The sequence below is a fragment of the Pygoscelis adeliae genome, unplaced genomic scaffold (assembly GCF_000699105.1).
Source record: "Pygoscelis adeliae isolate BGI_AS28 unplaced genomic scaffold, ASM69910v1 Scaffold148, whole genome shotgun sequence".
NCBI lineage: Eukaryota > Metazoa > Chordata > Aves > Sphenisciformes > Spheniscidae > Pygoscelis > Pygoscelis adeliae.
The window spans coordinates 261,263-274,518 of NW_008825258.1; the positions used below are offsets into that span (position 1 = coordinate 261,263).

The 13,256-nt window shown below is 42.2% G+C and overlaps 1 protein-coding gene across 2 annotated transcripts in view; it reads right to left on the reverse strand.

Annotated features, from left to right (window-relative positions):
• Window positions 1-13,256, reverse strand: part of FHIT (fragile histidine triad) — a 503,760-nt gene that overhangs the window by 90,768 nt on the left and 399,736 nt on the right. For both annotated transcript variants that reach the window (XM_009329489.1, XM_009329488.1), the window contains exon 5: window positions 4,365-4,433. In XM_009329489.1, coding sequence (XP_009327764.1) covers window positions 4,365-4,433 — 69 coding nt within the window. The remainder of the gene's footprint in view (window positions 1-4,364; window positions 4,434-13,256) is intronic.

Here is a 13,256-nt window from a genome sequence, read left to right on the forward strand (position 1 = left end):
CTCTCTCTCTGCGTGCCTGAATGCCAGGGGGAAGGAGGACAGCATGAACCGAATTCTTTTGCTGGCTTCTGTGTTTTACAAAATCTCTAAGCTACTGAAGAATTCACATTAGGAAGTTTCACCCAGGCTCATTACAAGAGGTCTGTGATGCAGGTCTGGCAGGCAGCCAGGGGATAGAGACACAGGGGTTTGGGTTAACCTCTCTCATTCACACTTTTCCCTTCTACAGTATTTTCAGTGCTTTCCAGCCTAGGTTGGGAACTGCAGACAAGTGAGGAAATGAGGTGGGCATGAAAGCAAAGCTGGCGCGGGGATGGGCATTCTTTGTCCTGCATGCACAGCCCCGGCTGTGCATCACTGCTGCAGCTGCATCCGTTACAGCAGGCTGCTGTTTTTCTGTGTTTCACCAAGTGAAACACAGAGTTTGGGGAGGAACAGGGGTCTGCACCACAAAACACATCACTGCATGCCAGGGATGCTCAGGGTTTTGCTGAGAGGCCAGGCTGCTCTCACCCATCCGAGTCTGTCAGCCTCAAAATTAACTTATTGAGGTCAGTACTCATGACAGCGGTATTGCGGACTTTTGATTCAGTCTTCCTTTCTGAGAAAGACCCACACTCTCTGCCCCAGCACGGCTATTACCTGCCAACCTAAAGGATGATGAATGTTATTTATATTGTGGTAATGGCTAACCACTCAGTGGAGAGCAGGGACAGGCTGTGCTATGGACTTTTCAAACACACACTGAACGAGGACTGCCCACAGATGGCTGAGTGTATGAAACTGCTGAGACATTTCAGGATAATGTTCTTGAATGCCTTGGACACGATGACCTCCAACAACTCTGCAGTACTTGTGCTGACTGCAGCAACACAGGGTGACATTTGACAGTAAAGATGTTCATTAATACCAAATTCTTATCGGATACTGTGAACACGCCCTTACAATAGCAAAAAACCTAATCTACTTCAAAGCAGGCAACTCCTTGGTAGGAAGGCCTTTACGTTCCTTGATTAATAAATGTAAAAATATTAATCTATTTCAAACCAAATAGAAAACAGAGGAATAAAGAGGTATTCTGATTAAAAGTTTTCCTAATATTTACCTGCTATAGTTTTGCTGGCCAAGAAAAAAAGTGAATCAATGAATAAGAACTACTCAAGATGTAGCTGAGAAAAGTAATCCAGCAATAGTAAAACATGAAGGGCCTGATCCTTTAAAAAAGCCTGTAAGACCAATTTAACTCTGACATGTGCACACTTGCAGGATTAGGCTTCAAATAATTGCAGGAAAAGGTAAGAACTGAAAAATTATACCTTTAGCTTTTCACCGTGGTGAGCCCAGAGGGTGGATAGCTAACACTCCCTGGGAAATGTCCTCCCAGGAAATAGCCCCACAAAGTTGCAGAGGAAATACATCTAAAACATTCAATGCAGATTCTTTTTTTTCATTATTAATCATTCTCTCTGTATCTTAGAAAAGTCATGCAGTGACTTCTTTCATACGCACTGAGGTACAGAAACCTAAAATATTAACTGACATATTCCACCAAGAAATGCCTTAGAGAAGGTGCTGTGAAATAGTTGTCGGCCCCTCTTTTATCCCTTCTACAATTAATGTTCTAGTATTGAAGTTCCAAATATATATCCAGAAACCAGCAGACATTAGTGTCCGTCAGCAACCTTATTAAAATCCAAATGCTAAAGATATACCCTACCTTTAACTATATTCTTTACACTTAAAAGTTGCTTTAGACGAGGCTATGTCAGAGCTTCATAGCCAAAGGCCTGAAGATACCAGAGCCCAGTAAACAGACTAATCAGGGATCAACGTGATATGCTTTTTTCCGCCTTTTCAATTAGATGGGTGGTCACTCCCAAACCAAATGGGAGAAATAAAGCACACGGTAAGAGTCTGCAAGTACTTTCTAGCTGTCTCAACTCTAGAAGTCTCCTAAGAGGACTGATGTCTCAACATCTGGGCATTCCCTTCACTGTCAAACACTCACAGAGCAATGGGATTTGTCAGCAATCTGCTGAGCATATACAGATGACAACTGCAGAGCTTGGAGAGCTCAAAGGCATTTACAGATAGATAGCGGGTTGCAATAGATAGGTTGAACCAGAGTTGACATCCAGAATCTGTGAAAATTATGCCCAATAGCTGTAAAGCGGCGCTAGTTAAACCAGGCACCACAATATGTAAAATTTAGCCTGGGTGTGCTTTACAATTACACAAATTGTTTAAGGGAGGCTGATCAGCCTCCATGTCACATGCTACAAGGAAAAGGCTGTGGGGATGATTTTGGAAGGTGGTCTTTGCTGCCTGAACTACAACTCCATCTATCACTCAAATGTATGAAAACGAAGCATCGTTTATATACAGGTTTTGGATTGTCCTAAGTACAAATTTCATGGATGATGGATTTAAAGCTCTCTCTAGCACCTACATCTCACCTAATGGTACTCTATCCCATGTAGATTTTCAGCCTGTTGCCCCACCATGATCTACATATCTTCCTAAATCTTATAAAAGATCTTCTTGACAAAGGATATGTCTTGTTGGTACAACACGGAGAGGCATTATATCAAAAGATTTTTGCCTTACTGACATAAGCTCCAAATGATTTCCAAAGTCAGCTGTATTTTCAGTAATTTGTCCATTTTGCATTTTTCAAAATAGATTTATCCACTTGTGATAGCGTACAGCTTAAGCCTCTCCATCCTCCAATCAAAGCAGCAATAGAACTTTGCATCAAACTTTTTATAGCATCAAATGTGGTTTTTTTCCCTGGCTTCCTAAAAAAACATGAAATCTTTATCAGCTACAGTCTGTACAAAAGCATAAGTTAGCTCTGTGGTATTCAAGAATAGCTGGTTAGACTCTGAGGCTATACATTCTCCTGCTAAAAGATATATTACCACATCTATGTCTAAATATTTTTGCTTCCTATGTCTGCTAAAAGCAACACCTACAATTGCTGTAACTGAAAATTACAAGATAAAAATATTTTTCACCAATTTGTCACCCTTTTGCATTTAACAACACTAAATGTATAGTCTAGTTCATTAACAGAGTTTTGTCTGTTTGTATTTACATATAACAAGGGAGAAATAAATGTGTTAAAAAAGAAGAAAATGGAATTGTAAATACGACAAAAATGGGAACAGAGTTTGTGCGTTGGTGCAGCATCTAAAACCACTTAACACATTTGAAGAGGAAAAAATGTTAACTTTCAAGTTGCCTCACTTATCTGCTTTTAACTACAGCAGCACATAAGATGGCCATCATGTAATTTCATTTGATCTCCTGGCTCAGCAGTCTCGTTATAAGGTTTTACCCTTATTAGTGGGGTTCTCAGTCTCTACGCTTCATGTAACTGGTCAATAATAAAATTTTTTCACCACTTTTGCATAGTTAAGTCATTAGAAAACTTTAAAATACACTACCTTTTTTTTGTGAGCGGAGAGTTGTCATCATGTATATATCACAAAGGAAAAAATACAAAAGCAGAAAATGTCATGAATTCTCCTTCAAGCAGATGGTATTGCAGTAGCACTGAACAAGTTTATATTAATTACTTTCAGAAAGAGAAGGAGATGTCATATTTGAGATAGAGGATCCTACCAAACCCACTAAGAACCATCTGTAAATGTAACAATAGTGAGATTTTTTTCATTAACTCCTTGTGACAGCTGTCAAGCTGGGGAAAACTTTTTGTTAATGCCAGTACAATTGTTCATTTAAACAAAAGCCAGTAATTCAGTCACACTGGAACAGCTCATGTCCCCAGCTCCGCTGCACAATCTGCGCACATGCATACATTATTACATCTATATGCATAGTTGCTCTTTAATTTTTATCTTTGGGGCTATGATGTAATTTGTCCAGAGCATGAGCAGAGCCCTACAAAAAGCAGGCCGGAAGGCAATTTCTGACTGAGTTGTAACGAGTCGCCTGTGTTTTCCCTTGTTGGAAGGGGGAAGTTTGGCACCCCAGGCTGGCAGACGGGGTAGGACATGCTCCCTGCATGCCAGGCTAACCGCGTGGTCACCCTTTTTCCCCACACCCTTAAAATAAGAGAACACAGCTATTGGTAGAGATGTCATCTCGCTCTGTTTGTGGTGACAGACTGAAGTACCAAAGAAGTCGACAGCCTCCTCCCTCGGGAGCCTGTGTGACCACAGCTTGACCCAGAGCTCACAAGGAAATCCCAGTGTAGGGCTTGGTGCTATCGCAGGCTCTTTGCAACCAATAAAGATGCAGAGATCCCACTACCTCCACTCAAGGCAGGGCCTGTATCATTAAGGTGATTTTCTAACAGCAAACCCAACTCTGAACAAAAAATGGAGTGCAGCCCTTACCTCCTTGTAGACATCAAAAAACCTGCTGAAGTCTCCGGCCCTCCTTGGAAGGACATGGACATGAACATGCTGAAAACGTGAAACAAAATAATGGTGATTATCAAGCTCATGACTTTCTTTTCTGGATTGTCAGCATTATTCTCCACACATACAAGTAACCGTGCACGGGCTCCCACAGCATTATTTTCAGAGGAAAATACATTAACCTGTTCCATAACTGTATCTCAACTCTTTGGAGAATATAAAAGATGAAAAACATGAGAGAGCAGTTCTGCTGTATTATATGAGCTTCAGAGTGAAATGCCTGGAAGTTTAGGGGCTCTGTGGAATTATTCATAGTTGTCAGTCAGAGACGTATTTAGCCACAGCTTTGAAATGACAATGTACCTCAGAGCTGCGTGTTGTGACTTCAAAACCGACAAGAATAACAAAGTGCCGGTGATGGGACAGGGCTGTAGCAGGTGTGGGCAGAGGGCTCGTGTGGGCAGCCCCACGCTCAGTGCTGTGCTGCACAGGCCAGGGGATGGAGGAGCCGATGGAACATAACGGAGACCACGTAGGTAGAAAGGCTGTCAGAAAAGGACATGCACTAGGCTGTTCAGCACCGCTAATGCAATGTCTTTTGCAAGGTTAAAAAGAGTAATGTTTTGCTTTTCCCCCCGGGAGGTTGTAGCCCGAATATAACGGACTGAAGGCCCCAGTGGTATGAGGCGCGTGCTGGGGGCACATGCCTGCAGGGACACAGGCTCCAGTGCAGCAAGTGGTCCCAAACCTACAAGGCACAAGAATTATGAGCCCAGTTTTGCAGAGCCTGAAGCATGAGCATCACCCTCCTGATGGCAGGGCCATTGCTCGGGGGGTAGCAGAGCTAAGGACTATAAGCTGCACAGGCAGCTTTAGGCTACCCAGTATGGGAGGGAGGTGAGGGGCAATGTATTTTTGTCACAAAAGCTGGTAAGATATGGGGAAAAGGAACAAAAATATGGACAAGCAGGCAAATATATGACTTGCCACCTTGCCAACTTGATGTTGTATTACTACTGTGACTGTATTTTTTTTCTGTTAAGAGATTATGACAGTCTCTTCATACCATATAGGAAGGGTAATTCAAGATTCTCAAGACTCAAACTCTACTAGGAAATCAAACGCTCATCTATCTGCTTTTCTGCAGTAAGTTCAGCTACAACATTGCAAAGCATTCTTTTATCTTTTCCCTTTTCTCTTTCACTCTCTTTTAGGAGGAAAAAAAACCAAAACAACTGAGAATAATTCTTCACGAAAAAAACCCCAACACCTCCTTGAGGAGAGGCAGCAAATGATCTGAGTGACAGATCACATTTATGCATCTCCAGATCTTTTTAGATGGTGCCTAAATACTTTTAAAAAAAAGACTGCATCAGAAAAAAATGCTTTACATAGAATTTAGACAGCTTGCACCTGACTCAATTTGATGAGGTAGAAACCAGCTGAAATTCATGCACCTCATTGAAACATTCTCAAAACATGGCTCAAGCCTATAATGAAATCCAAAATAAAAAAAAGTTTTTTTTAGGCTATTTGTAAGAAAATTCAAACATACCTATATTGTGTTAGCTTCAATCCATAAAAACATTCCCTCAGTGAATAAAATGAAATTACAAGGATGTTTCAGTTAATGAAATATTCTGAATACCACTCTTTTTTTTTTTTTTTCTCAGCTTACCCTAGGGAAACCGAATATGCAATTGCTTATTCTTGTCATTATCCATAGCTTTCAGTGTATTCAGCCTAGAGATGAGGATGATTCTTGAGGGTTAAAAACTGTGGTTTTGAGTAATACATCAGTGATAGTGTTCTGATAGTGTATTATACTAATATATCATGAGAGCGATAGTGCTCTTGTGATGTATTAGGGCAATGTATCATCTGAACATCACTGCTCTCATGATGTATTGCTCAAAATCACAAGGCAAGTTTAAAGATGGTCTTCAGTAGCCCTGGGCCTGAAATTTTGCTTTTGGACAAAGACAGTCTTTCAAGAAAAAAAAAAAAGTGAAGATTAAAGTTTGCGGTGGTACTGTAAAATTTCACTAGTGTGTCACACCCACGGTTCTCATTGGATTTTAAATTTATTCATAAAAATAGAGAATAATCTGCCAGTCAGTTTCTTTCTCTTCTGCTACAAGGAGTGATAGTTTTGCTACAAATATCAATTTTCAGGAATTTCTCTTGGTGATATATATACAGCCTAGTATCAGCTCTCAACAACCATATCCCCCAGAAGTTCAGCCACCTTTACCAGTAATTTTTATTTCTGTGGCAGAATGTTCCAGGATGCACACAGGAGAAGATCTGTATACCCGTGACAGACAATTTGGAATATCAGAAAGCATGCAGGGATGTAGTCCAAAGCTCAGTGCAGACATGCTGCACTGCAGATGCACAGACCAGCACAGCAGGTAATGAATGAGCCTAATGTGATCTTCTACCCAAAATGGGCTCTTGTGATCAGCATGAAAAAGAGACGAAAAAGTGTTTATGACAGCATATGGGCCACTTGGCATCAGTGGGGACGTTCTCAGGGGTTAGTCACCTTTACTACATGCATTACGTTCTTACACAATGCCAGGCTGCACAGCAAAATCCGTCAACTGTATCAGAAAACAAATGAGTATTTCCAAGGTTTGAGGTAACTACAATCAATTTAAAAGAGAGTAATTTTCTCCAGACATCCCTTTTTTTTTTTACATTCTGTGCATGGAACATAAATAAATAACTGGATTCTCCCTACTGTTTGTGTAACAGAAACGAACAGGATTGGCAACAGTGTCTCAAGTAGTTTCCTTCTCTTCAGCTTTACCAAGAAAACACAGGGAAATACAAGCAGCACGGAGCAGTGGTTACCACGTAGTGAGAAACACCGAACAAGGGGATTTCACACCTTGTCTAATCTGCCTTTCAGCTTCTGGACTTCCCAACTTGGGGAGGCTGATATTTTGGTTCATTAGGAGTTCTTTAATTGATCATTTTTGCTCCTTAGTGCTATTTGTTATTGTTAAAGCCTCAATACACCAAGGCACTTAAGCACCAGCTCGATTTCCAACCTGTGAATTGGTTCAGTGGGAGTATTTGCATCCCGGATATTATGTATACGTCTCGGTGTTTTGCATCTGCTGCTGGCTACAGGGAGGTCTCCCCAACTGTAGGTAGCAGAAATAACTTCAAGGTGCCTGCAAATTAAAGTTGCTTCCTTCCATTTTTTTTTCCAGGCAAAACAAAAACCTGCACGTCCAAAAAAGACATTTGCAGTTGACTGAAATGTGTCAGTAGATACAAACAAAACATTTGGCTGCATTTTTTTTTTAACCAAACAAACAGATTTAGGCAAATCTTCCCTCAAAACACTGCTTGGAGACAAAAATTCCAAACAGTGTGTACACAAAATGTCAAAATAAAGCGTTTCAACTTTTTCCCCAGTTATTGTGGGTATCCTCATGTCTGGTGGGTGGCAGACAGCCCCATCACATTCCAGCAGTCTGTTTTCAATCACTGTTGATTGTATTTCATTTTTTTCCTAAAAAATTGCTTTCCCCTCATTTTGCATTATTTTGATTAATAAGCAAGAAAAGCAACATACAACAGCCAAGGCATTTACATTAATGGACCAATCAATATCACCCGCATCAGGGTAGAAAAAATGCAGACACACGTTTGCATTGCTTAGAGTGTTAGCTACCATTCCCTCTTCTTGTCAGGCACTGATGGAGAAAGCTGCGCGCAATCGCAGGAGACCGGCACACTGGGTATGACAACATGGGGACACAGCAATATGTCCCCAGGTGGGGTACACCATGTGGGTCAAAGATGCCTGAGACCCAGTTGCTTCTGATACTGGGGACAAGGTTTCCTGCCAGGGATGTCTGTGGCAGCAGCAGCTGGAAGGAGGCTGTGGGAGCTGAATTTTATACCACCTTCAAAATTAAAATTATTAGACTGACAGTTTTGCAGGGCTGGGACTGTAGCTTCCTCTGTTTTCATGATGGCTACCACATTATAAATGAAATCTCAGTGTGAGAAACTTCTAATGGTGAGAATTACCAAGTGATACAAAATCACTCTTAAGAGACGTTTTTTCAAGACCTTTAAACCATGAATGGCAAGAGAATTAGAAAAAATACTGCAAGGAACAAATCTGTAGTGCCATGAGGAAATTGTGAGCCAGAGCCAGCACGTGCCATCTCTGACCTCCCACCGCCGTGAGGGGATCCTCAGCTCGAGCCCCACGGTGTTCCCAGCATGACTGTGGGAGCGTGGGGCTGCTGATGGGCACTCTGGAGCGCACCCATCCCACCACTGCTGAAAACTGGCAGCAGCACAGGCATTTGTGAGATTATACATCTAAAGTCGATTTCCAGTGAACTGGGGCTGCAAAATGCTCGCAAAAGTGTCAGCCAAAAAACCTGGAGCCTGTTTTGTTGGAAAAACACCCACTCGGGTCAGCTGAGTCTTGCTTCAGCACTCAAGGCCATGCAGAAAGCAATGTTCCTAGTTACGTCTGTTTTTATATACTGAATTATGGTCGAATAACCAATGTGTCACCACTGCACTGGATGTAAAATGAAAATACTAGGCAAAAATAGACACTGAAAGAGGTTTCCTGGGTAGACCAGAATAGTGAAGAGCAGATGACCCTGCCACACACCGCTGGGGAGGACATGGACATTGCCTGCAATAATTCATGAACATTATGTTGTGTTCGCTCAGCTGCTGTGCTGGTTAGCAGAGCAACAAAGCTCAGCTTCCAACAGAAAGGGAGATAATAGCCTGTACGAGAGCTCCTCAGCACACACAGGTCTATTAGCAGTAAATGTTCCCATAGGATGAATACATACAAACTGGCAACGGGTCACGCAACCTTGAGGACAGGGGGACTGCCAAAAAGTTGGCAGAGGAAGGGCTGTTCCCCGCACACCTGCAAAAGCATTACGTGGCTGAGCTGTGCCTTCACGCAGCGAAACCAGATGCCTTTCAGCAGCTTAATCCTTTCCCTTGTTACTTTTTGTTCTTTCTACAGAGACAAAGCTTTGCAGCCGTGGGCTTCCACGGTCTCATGGTGCAGCAAGATTGGGAAAAGCCGTGATGTGGGGCATGGAGAGCCAGGAAGAGTAAACCCCAATGTCCCTGCCACTGTCGTGTTCAGGCAGGTGGAAGGGCAGGAAGGGCATTAGTGGCTGCAGGCAGCAAGACTTGCTGGCCAGGAGACCCCCGTCTGCCAGTTCACTGGGAAAAAGGATGGTGGTTTGCAGATAACAACTTGTTTGTTGCAGAGTCCCCTGTCCATTACAGACACATGGGCTTCTTATGGGAGGCTGTGATAATGCTTCTTCTAAACTACCAGATTAACTGTAGAAATTCCAAACTAATAACCATTCTCCAAGTAAGACTGTTAGCAAGTGATAAAGAAAATAAACCATAATACTGAGATAGCCACATGAAAAATAGAGCAATTTAGTCCTCTCTGTAAACTGGGCTTCCATGGAGCCCTTGTTTGCTATTCTTGATTAACTGCTCAATTATCCCTGTTACAAAATTATTCCGTGGAAAGCCCTGCCTGTATATCCATAGCTCATTAACAGAAAGCAGTCCCTCTGCTGTCCCCGAAAATACATGGCATTACCCAGACGCTAGCAGGCTCAGTACAGTTGCTCTTTCTAGGCATTGCAAGCCAATTTCTAGGACCCTTGCCTTGCAGGCTGCGGCAAAGACATCTTCATGGGAAAGTAATTTCTGTTCAGTGAGTATTTATGAATTCTTGACATTTTTCCTAGTCCTGAATTGGGTTGGGATGGAAAAACAAATTAAAAAATAAAAATAGTCCTATCCAATATTAGGAAAAAAAAAGAGTTTTGGTCAATTAAAATACTCAGTTTTCACAGCCTTCAAAATTATTGCCAACATTAATTTTTTTTTTTTTTTTTTTTTTACATTTCCAGGACTTATAAATTTCATAAAGTAAGACCACTTTAAAAGACCTAATTTTTATAAAATATTAAAACATGACAGGGAACTACTTGAAACAATTACTTTCCTAAAAAAATGCCCTGTTTCTAAGAATCAGCATTTTCCTTTCCAGCTTCACTAAAACCTCATGCATGAAGCTGTACAGATGCAGACACTCGGTGCCTCCTTCCCACATGGCAGCTCTGGCGTTCTGGTGGTAGAAGTTGCTCCAAACCCAGGAAGGCTGCACAGACTAACACACTCTTGTAACACCTTTGCTTTGGCTCTGGTTCATTAAAACACAAAACCAAAGCTTGCTTTTCTAGCATCATGAGAAACATAAGGATGTGATACAGACAGAAAGGAGTGGCACAGACTGCCAGACATGAGAGAAGTATGTGCAGAGGGACAGAGGGACACTTTGGAAGGGAAGGACAGGGAAACCCATATCTGTCTCAGAAAACCCAGGGCAACAGCAGAGGAAACAGCAGACATGCAGGTGGGAATGGACTAGAAGAGCCACCAGAGAATAGGAAGGGTAGGAGCTACTGATAGAACAGGGATGGTGGTGGAAGTTTTGTGAATCAAAAAAGTCCTGCAGAAAGAGGGTGCAAACAAAGAAAACAGAAGAAACTGGAACAAGTCTTGGGAGAGGAGGCCACATAGGCTGTTCAGATGCTACCATGATGCAGCGTGAGGACCCTTTCAGGTACTTGCAGTACCTCTGCATGGCACTGCACTGTACACATACCCTTAGGAGGGAAAAAAGAAAGCTTTGCAATGAGCCCTACCAACATTTATGCTGTGGATTTGCCTCTGGAAGAGTGAGTATCAAGATACTTGCTCAGCACAGAGAACATGTACTTGGTAAAGCAACAAACTGGAGAGAATTTGCAAATATATCAGAAACCAAACCAAGTGGGGGACTTGCAGCAGAGTACATCTTCAAACATGTAGATTGAGAAATGTACAGATTCAGCATCCTCAATAAATAATATATCTGTCAACTTCTATAAAGTTTTAAAGAAATGAGCTGTGGATGAGCTAGAAAAGAGTCCTAGACCTAATGAAAATATGCACAGAAAGATTTTAAACCCACTTGAGATCTGCAGTTATAACTTCCACAGCTGAAGGCAACTTTAGCATTTGAAAGAGAACTGCCAACTCCTCCCCCCCCCCAGCCCCAAACCCAAGAAAACTGGCACAATAATGAGGGTAATTAGCCTGTTCATTGGAAATGGTGATTCAAATGTAATTTGGACATCTCCTGTGAGATCCTCTGAAAGGCAGCAAATGAATAAACCAAATGGAAATAAGGGTGGGATGGTGCTTCTGAACTGATATTTCTTGACCTCTAACCTGGTCCGCAACTTTAGGAATGAGGGTCAACACATGGTGGTAGGAAGGTCAGGCCAAGGACCATCACCAGCTCCTCTCATCTGCCATTATTCAGTGCCTATCACCTCCCCAGCACCCACAGCGGACAGGACAGGCAGACCTGCTGGAGCATCAACCATTACTCTGTGTGAATCAATAGGAAGAACAACACCTTGGTCCAACCGAGGACCCCGATGGGGAAACGGCTACGCCATGTTTCCTGGATTATATGCCAGCAACGCTACGATCAGAACACTGTGAGACCTGTACAGCATCTTCTACCCCCTGAATACCAAAGAACTGCAAAACCAACCCTAAACGCTGGCGGCCCCTGCATAAAGTATCACTTCCATTTTACAGATGGTTAAGGCTGATGCACAAACCAATGAAGGTGCGTCTGAAGCTGCTCAGGAAGGTGGTGCAGGCTTAGGGACAGCTGGGGAGCACCTGCCTTGAGGTCCTGCACATTTGCCTTCCCTCAGGGTCACTTTGCTCAGGTGTTTTTGTGCAAAATTAATGTTGCTGAGATGCAAATGAAAGCACAATTGCATTTCCCCTCACCTCTGATCTTTAGTTAAGTCTTGATAAATGCATATTGTTTTAACACTTGTGATATGTATAATTAGGGTTCTTTAATTTATGTTTCAATAAAATGTTCTATAATAAACATTTACTGCTCTGTGAATAAACATTTAAATGAAGCTCCTAATGGGGGTTACATGTTTCGAAGCAGTTCACGGCTTTGCCGAAGTCTCTCCCTATACTTAATGAGAGTCATTTCCATAATCTGTGCATTATTGCCTAAGCCTCCCTTTAGGAATATTTTACAAAGTAAAATTCTGTGAAATATTATCAGCCAAAAGAGAAAATGCTAAGAGGATTATCAAATTCTCCTATTAAAGGGACAGCACAAGCCTTCATTTCCCCCCTGAGACGCTAACATTGTAATTATGTAGAATGTGCTTACTAACTATCACACCAGTGCGTTATTACTGGGTTTTTCCCTCAGAGGCCCGGTCTAAATGAAAAGGATGGGAGACCCCTAAAAGGTCTGCTATGAAGGGCAACATAATGCTAATTTACTTTGTGATATTAATAAGAGCAAGGATCAAACCCCCCCAGGCAAATCTTGTAGAGGTCAAGACAGGTCCAGCTCCCTCAGATGGGACAGAGTGCTGTTATGTACAAAGTTGTGTACAGCTTCTCCCACAACGTCAGCCCTACAGCCCCACAATTAACACCCAGGGTCTCATCCCCATTTTGCTGAAACTTCCACCCATTTTTTCACTGACTCCAATAATGGCAGGACTCGGCACCCCAGCTGAGATATAAAGTACATTTAGGTCGAGGGAAAGATTATTGTTGGAATACAGAGGGTTTTCAATTCTCTGGAATATCTGCAGTGATACAAACACCTGTAAGATATTTCTTCCATGTGTCTGAGGACATTTGAAGAGAGCATAAAACTGAAATATATCTTCTCTCCACTAGCAGGGAATAACAGCATTACCGCAGCAATGGCCCACTCCCCCTTTA